We start from the raw sequence: 19,288 nt of genomic DNA, 5'->3' as shown, positions 1-19,288 counted from the left end.
TGACTGGAGAGGTCTCTCCTCAGCATGTGGCACCAATAAGAGGCGGAGGACTGGCTTTCAACACAGTCAACATGGAAAATCAGCAGGGAATAGGGGTCACCCCCTTGACTAATGATGCATAAAGTACATACAGAACAAAAATACATGGCTGTGTTAGCCTGTGCGACCAAAACATACAGAGACCTATATTTTTCGTATATTTTGATGCATACATGTAACAACACAATAGTACATGCAGTACAGGCAAATACACCAAGGACATCAATGCTATTGGTATTTAAACTCCCTTTTGTAGCAAATCAATATTTTTTGCTAATAATACTTCTAGTTAATTTGACAATGGTGTATTAGGATGAACGGGAAAAAGTGAACTCCTTGAGCATAGCATTTTTATTTAATATTCAATGAAAAAGCTGAGAAAAATCTAAAAGTAAACAAATATTTAGCTGAAATGGTTGATTTATCTAAAGTTACCAAGACAAAGGATTAATCAGAATACATTCAGAACTGATGAGGTACAGAGCCTGGTCCTAAAAAAAAAAAAAAAAAACCTTTCTTGTATGCTTGTAGCACTATCATAATGTTTCCTTCTTTATTAGGATCCCAATGAGCTTACACCTGAAACACGATCAATTTAGTTAGAGCTGCCTAAAGCAAATCTGCATTGATTTGTATTGCCCTCTATTACTTTCATTGACTTAAAATACATTCATACTTCCATGAAATATTACTTTGCATTCTATTTGAACACAACCTGATAATGTAAATATGCTTGTTTGTGTAAACCAATGTCTACAAAAAGAAAGATTTGGTTAGCACTTACCAGCCAGAAGATATTGATAGTACTGCACCAGGTCTGAGGCCAATACCAAGGGGTGGTTGGAGTTGAATGGTGGCTGCAGCTCATTCCATTGTGGAGTCCTGCTCCAAAAGACAAATCAATTATGAAACTGAGTGTATTAGAGGCAATATTTTCTAGAATAAAATGGTCAACACAGTGTTATGGTACCTGGCTAGAGTCCAGCAGGCCCTTGGACAGGTGCTGAGCTCCAAAGGTGTGTCATCGCTAATCTTTTGAGTAATGCTAATTGGCCGAGGCTCCAGGACATGCTCCACCAAGTTACCATAGCAACTGATGATGTACAGCGAGTCGACAACCAACTGCCTGGACTGATCTATGAAAGGGATTGGAAATAATGCAGTGAAAAATACTGCTGCAGTTGCTACTTAAAATAATTATTATAAAGTGCATTATTGATAATGAGGGAGAAACTGCAGGCAGTTAAACATTTGCCAAGGTTTAGTATCCAATTGCCATTTGGTATAGAAGACATGTTTGGACTTTGCCAGGATATTGACCCAAAAAAAATGCAAAAAGTAACCTTTCTCTCTTTTCATGTTGGGGTTGGTGATGAACCAGGAACGAGACGAGGCAAAGATGGCGGCCACACAGAACTCTCCTCCACTGGACTTGCTAGGGGAGATCTGAGGGGGCGGCTTAGCTTTGCTTCAGGAGGGAAAAGAGTACAACGTTGAGAAAAAAGTAAAAATTGTACTGCAGAGTCTGGTCTCAAAGGTGCTCCATATGGTGTTTGAGCTCATAGGGCCCAAACTACCTGTAATTGACCGGTTAAAATCCTGTAACGAAATAGGACCATGGAGGAGGAAATTGCTAATTCGAAATTTATACCAAATTACAGTTTTTTCAAAATTAGGACCAAATTTGTTGAAGAGCAGCACACAATAATTTCCCCTTACAAACTGACTTGGTAGCACAAAATGTAAACTACATAAAATATATAGCACGTTTGAGACCGAGATTTAAATGTGTGTTTGTTCCATGAATGATAACTGAGAATCTGAGAAGAAGTGATGATTTTTTTTTACAATATACTGTAGCACAAGACATGTAACACCTTGGAAGGCAGGTAAATGAAAATTCCACAGTGACATCGCACAACACAAACTTTAAAAAAGTGCTTTGCATGCAAGGAGCTAAGCAAGGGAAATTGAAAATGAATAAAAACATCCACCTAAGTAGCAGAAAATGAGAAAAATATTATTTCTCTGACACAAATGATGTATGAAATATTCAGAAAATACCCAAAATAAGTCAAAAACTTAAACAGCATATGCCTTACAAAATGTCCACCTGCTCAATTATCCCCTACACACAACTCAGCCACCATTCTAGATCATCTTCCGATGTGAAAAGGAAATGCAGTTTTTGTTTTGTTTCTTCAGCACGAGAAGGTTGCTGCTTGGGAGGGACTAATAAACCTTTACGTCACAATGGATGCACAAGATCTAAAGAATATTTTAAATAAATACATACAATATTTATCACTCAATGGAACATGCACCTCACATCAACAGTGTCCAAGCTGCCTTATGGCTGCATCACTTTGTGCTGGCCAAAGGAGAGAATTTATTGGAAGTCATTGGATTATTCAGCATGTCAGGACTGTTTAAGAGGAAACGGACACAGAAAGGGTTTTCAGCTGAAATAGGGCTCCCCATATGGTAATGATCAGAGAACAGTAGCGAGGTCTGGTATTATTGTCCGGCCTTATAACCAACCTGGACAGTAAAACGTGGTCACAGCAGATCAGGCATGAGGTGGGCTAAGCGCTTGAAGACTCACGGTGGTATCACACACTCCCAGAGGGATGCTTAACCTTGACCTTTGGAAACCACACTTCACCTCTGTCTACACTCACTAAAAAAGACAAAGAAATTGATGTAGAATTTTGTTTGGGGTTTCCCTGCCATTGTACGGCATCGGTGCAGCATCTCAGGGCCCTATTTTAACGACCTAAGCACATTTTACTAATGCACTGTTAAAATAACAATGAAATGCTGCGTTATTGACTTTAGACCAGGTTTTTGTTGGTCAATGGCACGATCACTTTCCGCTGCCTTAAAATAGCAATACGCCAAGAATTCACCTGAACACACCTCCCTGTAAGACCAGCACGCACATGGGCGCAAAGATGGGCGCAGGTGCTTTTGCTATTTAAACGACATGGGCGCTGGACCGTCTTAAAATAGCAACAACACTTGCGTCGGGCTTTGCGTCGGGCTTTGCGTCGGGCTTTGCGTCGGGCTTTGCGTCGGGCTTTGCGTCGGGCTTTGCGTCGGGCTTTGCGTCGGGCTTTGCGTCGGGCTTTGCGCGGCGCTGTGCCGGGTGGAAGATAGGGCCCTAAGTGTTTTAGCGCCGCACCTTAGGTCTACGATCTTTAAATTAAGTTTTACGATATAGGACATTATTTTATTTGTTTATTCTGTAAAGTGTAGGTATGTAGATCTTTTAAAAGACATGTTTATGTTGAAAAACATATACCTATACAAGTAGTTATGTATCTCGTACGTAATATGTGTGCTCTTGACTTTAGTTGACTGATTGCTTTTCTCACTTCTATTTTTCTTCTTTGTGCACTGATTGGTTTAACAGCCAATTGGAGGGATTTATCTCACCCACAGCTACAACGCCGATTCAATATGCGGAATAGGCAGCCGAATTAAAGCCAACAAGGGCCGACTAGTTCCAACACTTCAGGACACACCGCAAAAACTAGTGCGACAAGTCAATGGCCGACCGTCGGGTTGGTGTGTCACCACCTTTGAAGCCACAAGTTGAATTGTATTTCTAGGTATTTCTAAGTAATAAGCACCAATGTTGATTTATGATGTTTTTTTATCTTTAATCAATGTATTTATTTTAGCTGAATTTTCACAGATGCACAAGTGTTAAACATGAAATCTCAAACACTTATTCAAAGAAAAAAAAGAAAAAAGAAAAACTGCAGCATTAACTTTCATTGCCTGCAGGTGGCGCAAGTGTTAAAACTGCAGTGGTGGCAGCATTTACACGTCTACATCAGAAGGTCTAAACTACTGCTGCTATTACTTTGCTACTGAATCCTATAGGAGGCGTTATAGAATGCTCTTAAAGCAGTTACACACCAACCAGACGGCCAACCCTCGGCAGAAAAGGCAGTTGGACTGATCAGTCTCCCCGAGTTGGTTCAAAAAAGTGCCTCGGAACACACCAAAGCGACGAGACGTGATACGTCTCCATAACAGCAGGCGGAGCTAATCTGTATTGTCGCCCAAAAAATGAAAACCGGCAGCTGATTGGACAAACGCGTCACATGGGTTTGTTTTCTCCGGAAATTCAAAGACAGACGGTCATGGCGGCTTGTTCAGAATACGATCTCATATTGTAGTAAAATAGTTCACTGAAACGTATTTCTGAAAACATTTTAAGCGAGAAGCAGGCCATGCAGTTGCTGAATCTGTCTTCATTTCAGATCGACAAAGGTCAGTTTAAAAGATTTTCGTCAGATTTTGAGAGGCTTAGTCATTCCACTCGCCATTTCCAGGTGAGTCCCCCCTGTCTCCGACTGAGCGTGTCAGGTCGGCCAAAATGAAGACCGACAGCCCCTCGGACGGATGACGGCACCGAACACACCGAACAGACTCAAGTCACCGACCTCGCTAGACTGTCTAACGGTCGATTATCGGCCCGGTGTGTAGCTGCCTTTACAATGACCGAATAACCCTCCATTGTGGAAGGTGTGCAGCCTGCAACAAAAAATCCATACCTTATTGATATGTGTGCCTCAGAGTAAGCTGAGTGTAAAACGGTCTTTGGTGTTTTTTGCCCCCAACGTCTCCTCCCAGGCAGCGCAGCAATGGTTATGTTTAGGGTTAAGGTTAGGGTTAGCTGCCTGGAAGGCGCCGTTGGAGGCAAAAAACACCATTGAGCGTGTAAAACTAAGTAAACAATGTAATACAATGTATTATAGTCTGTAGTTCAACAGTTATGCTTGTAGGGGCAGATGGTGTAACCAGTAGTTCAACTAACTTTCACAGTACTAGGCGCTGAAAAATCTCTTTCTGTTACCTCCCTTCAGACTGCCAACACCTCATAAATTACTCTCTGGATGCAATGAGATGTTGATGTCTTTGTTTGGCCAACACTGTGTGCAAGAGGGATCAGGAAATAGGAAGTGGTGAAGGTAGTCATAAGAAAAGTTTCGTAGCTTGTATTTATTAGTGTTGGGTCAAGGGGAGAAGGCTGAATAACCAAATATCCACAGTAAGCCTAGTCTGTGAAAGGCAGATGGAGAGGGAGATAAAGTCACACTCAGGATATTGCGTTGGCTAACTCCAGAGCGCCCTTGTCTTCTCTTCCTCGGGCCTATTCATTTAACAAACAGGTCCAGTTGACTATCCACTAGCTATGAGGGAGTATTTCCATTACTGCAGTTTTCCCCTAAGCATGTCTCCCTTTTTTTGCCTTTTAATCTCAACAATCCCGGACTAGAGTAAGGCAAATTAAAAGGAAAATGCAATGGGAAAGATGAAAATAGACATAAACCTATACGATATGTATAAACCTTCAAGAACTGTGATCCATTAAAGTTAAACTGGTTTTATAAATGTTAAATGGCAAGGCAATATGGGAAACAAGGGATCTGTTGTTCACAAGACACCATATGGCTTCTGTTCATTGCTCAAGAGAAGGAACAGTAGCCTATTCCCGACTTTGACTGTGTGGTCCTGCAAAGTTGAAGTTCTGTTTTGGTGAGGTGTTTAATTGCCGAAAAACACTGGCGTTCCATCTCTCCCATTGCTGGAAAATATGTTAAACCCTCAAAGGCCCTGTGGTTCACTGGTTTCAATAACCCAGGCGACACAAATCCTATTTCAGAGCAAGCTCATGTTGGTTTTCAAGGGTGAGAGCTTGGGGCTGATGAATATACCGCAGAGTAACATACACTGTGTACTGGAAGATACTCTAACCTCCTCATAGTCTTCATGTTTACTTTGGACGTAAATGAAAGTTAAATAATAAATGAAGGAAAAACATTGTTTAAATCTGAAATGGTTTTCTTGACGGAAGAATGACAAATCAGTAAGAAAGGACTTAGGTGGCACAGTCCTTATTATTATTATTATTATTCGGAGCCATTAGGGTTGCAACCACATATACTGACCTCACACACCTATATGTAGCAAGCTATAACACTGGCTCTCCACTGTGGTCTCATAGCTGATGAGCTAGATTTGGGCCTTTTTGAAGAGGCCTCAGCCAGCGCTGAGCCTGCCAACAGGACCAAAGATCACAGATGCAGTGACCACTAAAGTTTATTCATCTGTGTTTTAAATCATCCTTTTTCTTCTTAATGTTACTTGAAGTGGTTTAAAAGTGTTGAGGTTTCTGCCCTTATGACGGAGAGGCACAGCTCCAGCAGAAAAGGGCTTAATTCTGTTCAGTTTTTGGAATGAACCAGTGGTAAGGGAGTGGGTTGGCCAATGGCACCAAGCTACAAAAAACGTAACCTGATATCAATAAACTATAGACATACTAAAACATCAATAAACAAATGGCAAATCTATTTTTTTCTTCCTCTACAATATTTTTTTTTGGTACCATTGCCCTTTAGCAGGGAGTGGAATCCATTTTCTTGCAACTTTAATTCATTGAAGACTACTCATGTCATTTCTACTTTTAATTTAACAAATGAGGACTCTTGGCTGAGCTAATAGCTTTTCCTCAAGGGCATAATTCAATCTGCGACAGCAACCATCAAAGTCCCTTTGCATCACTATGCCTGGGGCTAACGTGAGGCGCCTCTGAGGGGGTATGGAAGTCCAGAGGCAGCTTCCATTTATTTTCAGGGGCCCTGCAGCAAACAAATATGATAGAGCCTACTTGGGCCATCCAGTGAAAAAGAGCTGTATGGCTGTCGTTGCACTGATTGTGGGCCATATGGTTAATTCAAATCAGAAAAGGAGCCGGTATTAAGACTGCAACCAAGAAGAGAGAGAAAGACAGAAGAGAGGAAGAGAGAGAGGGCAGTCATGTAGAGGACACATCCTTCAACGTCACATTTATTATTTTACAACAGCCCTTGGAAAAGAGGCAGCCTTGGGGCTGTGTCGAACACACAGCACTAATGACAACCACTGGGGAAACTCAGTGAACATTGGAGAGTGGCCATCACCGTGGAAACTCAGACTTTTTTCTGTTCCTATTCCTGATACTTCACCTGTGCCACACTAGATATGCAAGTCTTTGGAGTCAGATTGTGCAAATAATATTAAATATATTGGTGTATGCCCATGTATTTGGTCAGAAGGTTGGAGTCGTTAAAAATACATGCTGAGAACATGAAATGGAAATTCGAGAAGGCATGATACAGTTCATGGTATCCTGGAAAAAGAAATTAAATGTGGGCTAACCTCTGGGTAAGCAGATCTTGGCGAATGGACTGTCATAGCTCACGTCTCAAGACATACACTATTAGAGAAACAATATAGGTCTAACTAGCTCAAATTTGAGCGGAAGTCGGTTACTGTGAGGGTCAAGATTCCGATGCTAATGATGTGTACCTTTGAAAAGTATATGCTCTGAATTCACTAAGGGCCTAGATTAAGCGGGAGGTGGATGAAGACAGAAAGAAAAAAGCTTCAATTAAAAAGTATGAGTGACTGCCCACAACAAAAGACGAAACCCAAGACTTGGGGAAGGCACCACATGCTATTCATTTTCTTAAGTGAATGGAGTCAACAGGGAGGAGCTGGAGACCAGGGAGCCGGGAAGGGAAAAGTTCACTTCACTGAGCCACTCAATCATCTCTCCATAAGTGACTCTGTCATAATGGGGCTTCTTTTAAAAGCTTGCAAGCATCTGATTTCACAAGACAGCGTTGAAAAGAGACTTGGCTTTAGCCCCCTGCAAGAAAAAGTTCCTTGAATAGGAAGATACTGTGCCCTCTAACATTTGAATTTCAGTGAAGGGCATTCAAAAATTAAGTTTAAGTTTAACTCAAACTACTACTACTTGAAAGTAAGTAATTTTCAGATTATTAGCCTTAAAATCAGATTCAATTGCCTTCTTTTATTTTATTTCATTCATTATTCAGTCTGACAGTGTTTTCTGGCTGGGAGGGGTAGTCATTTTACCATGACAAATCAGTAGCAAGTGATCTATCTGTCTCGCCAATGTCATTTTTAGTCAATTTTGAGGCTGTGTTAGTGGTTTCTAAGAGCAGTTAATGTTTTTTTCTTGACAATTGAAGGACAATTCAGATTTAAGGGTTGTTCTTTGTGTAATCTGACTTAAAATAATATTTACAGCATGGGTAATGCAAGTATGGATAGGGGACCATGCTTCTCGACTCTTGAGGACCTGGAGTCTAGAAGCAGACGGCAAAACTGTTTTGTTGGCATCGAGGACACTAAAGGCTCCCCGTTGCTGGATACAGCCCACCGTTCCCTAGCTCCCAAGCCCAAACTAGGACCTCCTCTGTGCCCAATGATTGTCAAGGTCCACCACTTTCAGGCTAAACAACAAGCCCTTCGGCTCGCGAGGGAAAAAGCCCTACTGAGCTTCCGTGGCCACCCGGTGTGCAGCGCTATCTCCCCATCACATTACCCACCCCTCCTGGAGTGCAGAGGAGAGGGCCGGACTGGATGCTGCTGACACGCATGTCAGTTGTTGAGCGCACTGCAGCTGTTGAAATGCTGGATAATGCCAGGATGTGGCAGAGCCTCAGTAGTTTTTAATAATAGCGTCAGTAGTTTTTAATAATAGCGTCTAATAGTGTGCCTATATCACAAAGTACGATTTTAGTTTTCATATAGTTTTTGTGTATAAAATCGCTGCAGTGAACACAAATGCTGTCAGTGCACAGAGGGCACTGGAAACAGTCTTCTCCAGTCACCTCACCTGGCACATCTTCACCACCAGCACATATGGGTTGTGTAATTAGCAAAGTCTGGAAATAAAGCCAGTGACAGCTCTCGCACAATCGTTACACTCCAAATCCAAGTTCACAAAACTTTGTGAAAAGAATTGTGTTCACCTATCAAACTTCCATTTTGAAATGATATTCTAGGGTGGGGGATACCACTGATAACCGCGACCATTTTGTCAAGGTGTAAAGGAATCAGTCTGATTGCTGGAAACATATATATACTGCGGTGACACTCGTGCATAATGCTGCATGATGTCACTGTCGGTTGTTGCTATGATTGACCGTAAAGAACCATTGATCAGCGGGCTCATTTCTATGCATCAACATTCATGAGGTGCTTTGCATTGACCATTTATGGTTAAATGTGGGCATGCAGAGGGTGGGATATGAGGCTAATCCACATGTGGACAATTCTAAGTTGAGTTGGGGTTTATGAAGTAAAATTGCGCACTGGCAGGCGTACGCAAGATTTTATGAATCAGAATATATTTTTTAGCATACACCTCATTTGGGCATACGCAAACATTTACTGTGGATTCTACGCACGGTTTTATAAATGAGGCCCATGTTGAACTCTGAAGCAGAAAGTATTTAGCATACATAGAGAGGCCGAATAATGAAAACAGTGAGCCGAAAGATGATAAAACGCTCGGGTGATAATTCTCTGTGGGTTTATAACTTTAAGTGACATCTTTCACATTCCACATAGTGGTTTGAACCATTGTAATAATAAAATACTGATTAGTCAAACTGTAAATTAAATTATTTAGTTCTTATTAACTAAACAGAAAACACAACTTTAGTCCTTTGCAAAGTACATCACTCATATTTCTATATCCACACAAGACACTGTTCACATTTTTACCAGAATATGAGAAAAGCACAATTACTGCGTACAAACACACATCCCACAGACTTTTTTTTTTAATAACAGAATCGTACTAAAAGAACGCGTTTTTACACAAAGGTGTTTTTCTTAGAAAAACATCATGGAAGGTCTAAACAGAGAGAAAGAAAAATACAAGTCAGAGATGTCATTTTCTAGAGGGTGGCTCTAGTGGGCGGTTTCGAAGAAACCACATGGCAACCAAACAACAAGTGCTATGGCATTGCCCTACAGTATGTCCCCTAGACTACCACCTATGATACAGACCTAAAGCATTCCGTTTTTTTATGTTTGCCATCCTTTCCTATAAAAGACGTTCGTTCAATTCAGTACTGTAGTTGTTTTAAGACAAAATGTTGAATCATCCTACAACAAAAGCTCAACATACACAGAAAAAAGTCTGCAAAAAACTCAACAGCAAAAAAAAGGCAAAAAAAAAGGATGAGAAACTGACAAACACTCCTCTTTGGGATTTCGCCCCCTTGAGGAATGACTGCACAGACTCTGTAGAATGTGTTGAAAATATACCAGGAGACAAATGAGAGGTAAAGGAGGTGGTGTGCTGTGGCGGAGTATTCAGTTGCATGCTGCCGAGGGAGCCAAGGGGGGAGAAGCAAAACTCACCATGGAGTTTTAATGGCAAAACATCCCGCCCCAAAGAGGTAGGGTCTTCATGAGAGGGAGGGGTGAGGGGTGGGGTGGGGGGGAAGGGGGGTGGGGGGGATACAGAGATAGACGGAAAAAGCATTATTAAACTAGCACACTTGAGCAAACACACGTTTCAAATTACATACTTTTTGACGTGTCTGTTTAAGTGCACAACACATATGAGGCAGGAAACAGAATGTCTGTGCGCTAAGATGGATTTGAGAACCTGCGGGATGGCTTGATGATTCATCTGCTCAAGCTGCTCTGTAAAGTGTGATACCATATATTTGGCAGATGCAGCATGTCCACAGACTTTGTTTTTTTTTTCCCTCAGACATCTGTCATGTTTTTCTTCTCCCTTAACTTTAAAGGGATTGGGTACATGTGCAGAAACATATAGGTCTGAATCCAACCGTGTAAATACGGCACAGAAAAATGATGGGAAACGGTTCTGTTGAGATAGAGGAAGTTTAAGTATGAAGAGTTTATCCAATTTGTATAACAACTGGGGACACCAATAAAACTAACAGCACTCAGGCATTGTGAAGACAAGAAGATGTGTTTGCATGCAACTTCTTTTTTTAGTGTGAGCGTGTATTTATGGCCGTGCATTGTCTTTTGAATGTGCGTGTGGGCAAATGTGTGTTTACTGTGATTATGTTAACAAGTACCCTGTGTGTGTGTGTGTGTGTGTGTGTGTGTGTGTGTGTGTGTGTGTAAGAGTCATTCAGAGTGTAGTGTCTTTTTCAGGGTGTACTTCTGTCTATCTGTCAGTCTGTGCATGTTTCTAATGTTTACAAGACATTAGGAGTGGGAGTGTGTTCCTGTGTTTATTCTGCATGTCCAGAGATAGTGACAGAGCTCCGTAAACAGTTTACAGTAAATAAGCCTTTTCCCCACAGCAATAAAGGTCCGATGAGACTGAACTCTGTCCCCGCCAGCCAACCTCCCCCAGTCATGAAAAACAGAATCTCTAGCCAACCAAAGTACTCTGCAGCACTTCTTTATTTTATCGCTTTCGCTGCATCCGCCTGGGCCCTCCCAACGATAGCACAGTCTTCAATTAGTCTTGGTACATGGATGTGTAGAAAAATGTTCCTCTGGGAGACAGGGAGCAACAATTTGCCCTGGAATGTCTTACTCCTGGAGTGCAAGTTGAAAAATGAACATGCTGGTTGGTGTAACGGAGGCCCCTGGTAAACTGCCACTTATCAAAGAGTTGCAGAGGGGGGTGGACAGTCTGTACCGTCTACCCTCCGCTGAGCCTATCGAACCTGCTGACTCTGGGCCTCCAGCTGGGTAAATGGATGGATTCCAATGGGAGAGTGATGGACAAATGGGGTGAGATCTCCATGGGGGTAGCAAAGACCAAGTAGGCTTTGGGGTTTACAAGATGCCACTTTGAATTTCTCCCTCCTTCTTTCTTGGAACGTATTGTCGTATTGTTAGGAAAATGTATTGTTGGTGATGAGAATCAATGGCAGAAGTAGTTGAAGAAAAACTAAATATCCAGTCAAAAACAATACTGAGAGCATTCTGGCTCATGGAGGCCTCTATTTAAAACTCACCTCAAAAAGTAACTTCTGTTCGTCACATTCATCCTTTTAGAGTTTTTGATAATAGCACAACAGAAACTGAAAAGTTTAAATTTGAATTAATATATATTTACAGTAGAATGACAACTTGAACAAAACACTAAAAGAAAAGTATCATCAGTATTAGTGCAAACTATAAACTGCAGTATTCTCAAAAATAAAAATATACGCAGTGCTACAAAAAACTTTCACTCATTAACACAGTAAAACAATGTACTCTTTGTTGCTCTGTAAAAAAACTGATAAACACTCAAGCTGACAATACAGCTTAACAGCTACTACACCTTCCACACCAGGCTGTCGTGGGTCAAGTGTCAGCTGAAAAATTATTGTCTCATGTCAAACAGCTTGTGCACTAAAAGCACCTTCAGGTCAGGTTTGGAACCTTGCTGGTTAATCAGGGAAATTAGGTCAAGGTGGGACCAGCGAATAACTTTTCTGACGTATGTTGTGCTTGCTATTTGGTGTCCCTGAGAGCTAATGAGTCGCGGTTGCACCCGGATCGTGGTTGCGCCTGCTGCCATGGTACTGCTTGACGCCCACTGCTACTATTCCTATTAGTAGTCATATTTCTATTATAATTGCTGCTATTATTGCTACTATTAATATTATTATATTAAATCCACTGCTACTGTAATTATTATTATTAGTACAATATATTTAGGTAACCCTGTATTATAACTAACTGCGTGTCAATCACTGCTCATGTACACGCATTCATTCTCCCTTGTGGGGGGAGGGGCTTAGGAGACCGTGTTGGGCTTTAGTGGAAAGGGGGGAGGGACTGAGAAGTTGTCGATGTTCAAATTTTTTGGTTAAGTCCTGGATCTTCGCAATCCTACCTACAGCACCTTTAAGTACTAGTGAATGATTACCAAATGATTTGTCAACCTTCAAGAAATCGTTTGCAAATGGCAATAAACATTATTTGGATGGCTATTATAAAGTTGCAACAGATGATTATAATATCTGTCTATCTATCTATCTATCAACCACATTCTCTGAGTTTTCAAAAAAGAAACATTTTCAAAAATAAAAGAACTACCTATAAGTGTTCATTGATTAAAGCTATAGTGCGTAGTTTCTGCTGCCCCCATCAGGAATTCATACTTAGAATTCCTTCTAACTGGAAGTTAACGGTTTGCGATAAACAAAGGCTGCACAGTTATTTGACGCACAGCCAGATCCAGCAGGATTGGTGGAGAAGAGTCCCACAAAGGTCAGTGGCATGTTGGGAAACATGAGTTAAGCATGGGTCAGTGGAGTAAAAGGGGAGTAAGATTGTGAGTGGGTGTGTTACTGAGAGGAGGCAGAGAAAGAGGAAGGAGAAAGAGGGGCAAAGAGCGAGCGTAATCGACCTGTGAGGGTGACGACCCCACTCCCAGAGAATAATCGTTCACACATTCATCTCTTAACCCATTGGCCCTAATAGCAGCTCCGCCTGGGCCATTAAAAGGGGAGGAAAGTGAGGTGATTTGTACAAATGGTTTAGTCTTGCTGCCATGGGATGTTGGGCATTGCATTCTTAAAGCCCCTTTCTATCTCTGGTCTCAGTAAGGCTCTGTAAGACAATGCACTGGGCTGGCTCAGACAAACGTATTACAGTAATCTGAGGGCACAGATGCAGCAGGTCACAGGGTCTCACTCATTCTCTTGCTGCTGTCTTTCTCGTTACCTCGCCTGCACTCCATCTACATTTGCTTGAAAATGTCATCAGCGGGATTTGGTCAAGGGTGGTGTTTTGTTTTGTGTGTGACAATCTTTCCATTTGGATTTTCATTTGTCTGTATTAAAGTCAGACTGTGTGTAGATGGGATAAGTGTGCAATAGTTTGTCTGCCTACAAATCCCACATGTATCAGTCTCAGGCAAGTTAAATCCTCATACAACTCTGGTGACTGTAGGAACAAATACACTTTCCTTGGAGCTGACTGATTGAATATTTCTCTCTTAATCTTTTTCACAGATTAAGTTCCGCCAGTGACATTTCACCAAGAGAGAATCTTTTGATTTTGTGACAAATGTCTTTTTCTACCTTGGGATTTAATTAATCTGGGGCCAACCTTCTACCAAATTTGGCTGACATGAAACAAGAGGCCGAGTCAGAGCAAACACTCCTCTCCTTGTTCGGGACTCTCAGAAGACTTTGAGGACTAGCAGAAGCTTGGCTGTGCTCCTCCACTCCCTGACCTGGCCTCGTCTGGAGGGGGGTTATCAGGCGGATGCTGAGACACATCCGACTCTACCTCCCTTCGACAGGGGAAAAACACCAAAATCTAAATTAAGAGAGGAGGGGACTCTGCATGAAGTTGTTGAGGTTTTCTTTGATGTAAAAAGTTTGAGGCAACGGAAGACAAACAGCAGCATTTTTACACATTGGTGGTCTATAGGCATGCCAGTGCCATTTCAGTGAGCTTGGTCACACAAAGGGGGTGAAAGCTTCATCAACTTGTCTATCTGTGTGTGTGTGTGTGTGTGTGTGTGTGTGTGTGTGTGTGTGTGTGTGTGTGTGTGTGTGTGTGTGTGTGTGTGTGTGTGTGTGTGTGTGTGTGTGTGTGTGTGTGTGTGTGTGTGTGTGAGAGAGAGAGAGAGACGGCACAGTGCACACAAAGCCTGGTAGGGAATGTAGGTTAAGCAGCTGGTGTGTTCCTCTGCCGCCCTGCCAACAGGAATCTGCCCATACAGGTGTAAATACAGCTGCTGGACGCTCCACACACACACACACACACACACACACACACACACAAAAGAGAGAGGCTGCACAGACAGACAGATGGTGACTGGGCACTCCTGTGCAAGTATAGCGTGAAAGCATATGATATCACCCCCCACTCTAGGGGCCAAACCTGTTGCTTTACTCAGTGTGTGTGTGTGTGCGTGTGCGTGTGCGTGTGCGTGTGTGTGTGTGTGTGTGTGTGTGTGTGTGTGTGTGCATGTGTTTTTGGTGTACTGGTGCAGCCGTGCGCATGCAGGAGCAGGCCGCACAGCTGCATGTCCTGATGCATTAATACTGACGCCTCCTCTGGCCTGGATGGATGGATGAAGGAGTACTGAGGCAGCCTACCAGGCCTGATAATGTCCTACAGAGCCAGCATAGCTGTGTGAGGTGTTTGACCAAGTATAATGGGTGAAAAATTTGGAATATTTGTAGACCTCTTACTCAAATAGATGGTTTGAAGGTTAATGATGAAGCTGGCTATATCTTTTATTGTTCATATTGTCAAGAAATCCCATGAAAACATCCAAACAAAATATGAATATACCTTACTAACAAGTATTGTGCGTGTTGATATAGCTTATTCCTCTGTGCCATATAGCTCCATTATTGTCCAAAGACTAATAAAAAAATACATCAATGAGCCAAACAGTTGCACTGGGTAACATGCTACTTCATTACCATGAACACACAGACTGCAATTTATTTTTGACCCAGTCCCACATGCATACACCGTCGTCTAAAATGATTCAACCTATAGTAAGATCACGGAAGCTTTTACATTCACTGTTCTGAACAGCAAATGACAGTCTAACAGCACCCTGTAGGTCTTTTCAAGGAAAGATTCCTCTGGCATACAGCTACTGATATCCATTCTATTTCTGTTTTTTCTGAATCTACAAGCACACAGCCGGCTATTTCATGATCAGCACCCAACATCACTAAACACAAAAACAAAAAGGGTGTCACCTATATCTCTAACTAACAAATTCCACCAAATGTCTATTCAGCTTCTTATTGTCTGATCACATAGTTCCTGAAAATTCTGCCAATTACAGAAAACATTTTATTTAGGCAAAAAGTTGTCATTATTTGTTTCTCAGATTCATGTATTATAAAATACATTGCTTTGGTATCAAAACACGGGTCTAATATTGCCACTAGAATCGAAAGGTTTAAAACAATAAACTGCCCCATATTTCACAGCGATTCCTAAACTGCATGCTTGACAAGGAATATCTTGGAGAAAGAAAAAAAAAAAGCACTTGGCAGCAGTAAAACAAAAAAGAATAAATACATAAATATAAAGTACTAATTACTGCTTACCACCAAAGATGAAGGCAAAATAATAAAACGCTACAGCAGTGACAGCTTACTGCCAAAGAAATAAAAATAATACAATCATTGTAGCAATGAGTGATTAGCCATTAAAATTGATGCATAAGAAAAAGCATCAATAAGTCAACAAAAATAAAAGCGAGAGTGAAAGCCTAGTATAGGATGGAGACAATTAAAAAAAACGCTACAGCAAAAAATGTGAAACTCCACAATAGACATAATACAAATAAAATAAAAACATTCTTTCAGATTACCAGATAAAAAAAAAAAAAAAAAAAAATCAATAAACATCATTTGGATGGCTATTATAAAGTTGCAATGGATGATAATATCTATCTAACTATCTATCTAAGATTCTTTTTTAAAGGGTTAAGAAAACAACAATTTTACTGAGCATAGCAACTGAAAACTATAGGTGAACACAAGCAACCTAAGAATCTCTCACTGAAGGTGAATAAGGACATATTTAACTTCAAGGCCTTAAATTAAACCACTGACATCAGACCTATTTTGAGAATCTCACATCGAATGACTTTAAACATTACTGCTAAACAACTGCTAAACCGAATGCAAACCACCAGTACCAGGACATAACACATAAACCAAAGCAGGACTCCGCGGTAGCCCATAAGCAATAATATATTTCACAAAGCAAATGAACTTTGCAAGTCATCTTAATGATTTGGAAAATGGCCTGATGTTGTTCCCATTGACCGCAAGATCAGGTCTCTATTTCTATCCTCAAAGCTCACTTATCAAATATCACGGGGAATAAATCCCTCACCGTCTGTTTGAATCATTATAGCATTTCCCATTCAAACAGGGCATGAAAATTACATTTAAATGAAAATCTGCCCATATTTGTGAAGCCACCTGTACTGTATGTAAATGCACTTAGCAAAGGCCTGTAGTTGCTGATGGTCTTAAAACTACATAATTGCAATGCATGGCAAAGATCCAGGTGAAAAAGAAAGAAAAAAAACGAGGACAGAGGTGCATGAGAGCAGAGCTGTCTCGCTTTTCAAACTGAACTTTCAATACTCGAATCTAGCAGGGTTACACTGCATTTAATGTGACTTGAATATCATTTTAAAATGATCGGCGGGGTTTTATTTCTGTTCTTGATTTGCACAATGTGTTTTATCTGCTTTCCAAACAGCCCACAGACCAGACTCGCATGTGTGTTCTGCTTCATTACCCTATGCAAAAAAGTGGTGGCCTGAGACAAAAGAAGTCCATGAGCATCAGCTGGATGTGAGAGGAAAAGCTTTGGCCTACACAAGGCCACTGTTGACACAATACAGTGTTTTTACAATGTGATTAATGGGAAAAGACAGCAAATCACAGACTGAAGTTAAGGATGTAATGCAGTGTGATTTAAATTTGTGTCTCAACAGTCGCCAAACTGTAAATTTTGTAGGTTGTGAGGTTGCCAATAACCCTTTTACACTCACCAGCTCTGGAGACATTACATGTTAAGAGTTTCAGTTATATACTCTGTGGTGCATTGTACCTGGATTATTATTATTTTTTTACAAAAGAGAGTTCTTCTTGAAAACAACCACAGTGACTAAAAGATGAGTCTAATGAATCAATACATACTTAAAAGTTACACATTCATGTAACCTTCCATAGTACCACTGACAGTGAAAGCTCTAGATAGAGCTCACTTCCTGCAGATGGAAAAAAGTGGGAGGTAAAATGTTAAAGCCAAAGGCAGCTGGTCTGAGGAATCCCAGATTCAGAGAATAACGTCAATTCTGAAAGCTTTTTATTTTTTTTACTTTGATTTGTAGTGCATATTCTTTTCTAATGTATTTCCATACAACATAAATAAGGAAACACTTTATTTAACCCCCTAGTTAGCATCTGTAAGCAGTTAATAAATAGGTCATAACCCAGCATAACCCAATATAGCGCAGTTTTAGGCAGAGATAAGGGCATTTATTAATTTATTATTAATAAAATATTTGTCAACAACTCCTGCTGTGAAGTATCTGTAACTGGTGGTAACAAATAATGAATGATTGCCAATATAACACAGTTGTACATAGAAAAGATGAACATTTTATATTTATTTTTATATTTTTTTTATATTTATAAGATATATAGTATGTGTTCATTATATTTAATCATTTTTCATGAATACTAGATAAATATGTATGATAGATTCATTTTCATAATAGACTTGTTCCCTCTCCATGAAGTGTGTGTGTGTGTGTGTGTGTGTGTGTGTGTGTGTGTGTGTGTGTGTGTGTGTGTGTGTGTGTGTGTGTGTGCGCGCGCTACCTACCCTGTGCGTTTGGTGATGGTGCCCAGGGTCATGGGCTGTTTGATCTGAGCCAGAGGCAGCACCACAGTGAGGCTGGGCAGCGGGGACAGTCGCGGGTTCCCCATGTTGTTATTGGTGAAGTTGTTGTATGAATCCTGGCTGCTCAGCTTGGCTGGAAACAAAATAGAAATACAGGGTTATTAAAAGTGTTTTCAGTACTGGATGTTCCCTGGATAGCAAGGTCAGAGAAATCTCCTTTTCATAGATTTGGAGTGGAACATAACAGGACAAATATGTTAATCAAGAGCCTTCCCGTGTAATAGCTGCAGTATACCGAGAATTACATTCTGAAGGCTGGTACAACTTTGTATACATAATTCATTTTCAGTGCTTAGTGCTTTACATATGCTAATTGTCAACATTGCTCAAGTTTGAATTCAATTAAAAATTCACTCGTTCATTTTCTCGTCACTCACTTCAAACTGCAGATTAGGCATTCAGCAGCCGACCAGAAGGCAGAAAATTTACAAAACTGAAACACCTTGTGTGAATACTGTGTTCCTATATTCATCATTATGTTTTTCACACACACACACACACACACACACACACACACACACACACACACACACACACACACACACACACACACACACAAACCCTGGTTTAAGGCCTCCTGTGGAATGATTGGAAATAACCAGCTCAAGATGCCACATTACAATGCTCTAGCTCTACTTCTCGTGCCTGGCAGTCTGTTAATCAAGGCCAATCAACAGCCCCCCCCCCCCCACACCCCCACCCCCACACAACCCAAAGAAACTCATCTCACATATCCCATATCAAAAGGGCTTCTTAAAGGCTTCATGACCTTAACCAGCTACATCAGGAGAGAGGCTGCTAGTTTACTTACTTTAGTACTATTTCACTTTATTTAACACATACAGTTAGCTTCTATCTTACTGGATAATACATTTCAACACTATTTGTTTGCAAGGCTGGCAGAGATCATCTCTGTTGTTGGCCATGCAATCGTGTGCATGTTGTTTACATATAGCACTTTTTT

General features: G+C 40.9%; 1 protein-coding gene across 2 annotated transcripts in view; it reads right to left on the bottom strand.

Moving 5' to 3' along the window:
• The window catches only part of bcas3 (BCAS3 microtubule associated cell migration factor), a 337,584-nt gene that overhangs the window by 230,447 nt on the left and 87,849 nt on the right, over positions 1-19,288 (bottom strand). For both annotated transcript variants that reach the window (XM_031285400.2, XM_031285410.2), the window contains exons 16-19: positions 18,247-18,397; positions 1,383-1,507; positions 1,010-1,175; positions 824-921 (exon numbers count right to left, since the gene is read on the bottom strand). In XM_031285400.2, coding sequence (XP_031141260.1) covers positions 824-921; positions 1,010-1,175; positions 1,383-1,507; positions 18,247-18,397 — 540 coding nt within the window. The remainder of the gene's footprint in view (positions 1-823; positions 922-1,009; positions 1,176-1,382; positions 1,508-18,246; positions 18,398-19,288) is intronic.

This window comes from Sander lucioperca, chromosome 5 (assembly GCF_008315115.2).
Source record: "Sander lucioperca isolate FBNREF2018 chromosome 5, SLUC_FBN_1.2, whole genome shotgun sequence".
NCBI lineage: Eukaryota > Metazoa > Chordata > Actinopteri > Perciformes > Percidae > Sander > Sander lucioperca.
This window is presented reverse-complemented; position numbering and strand designations above follow the sequence as displayed.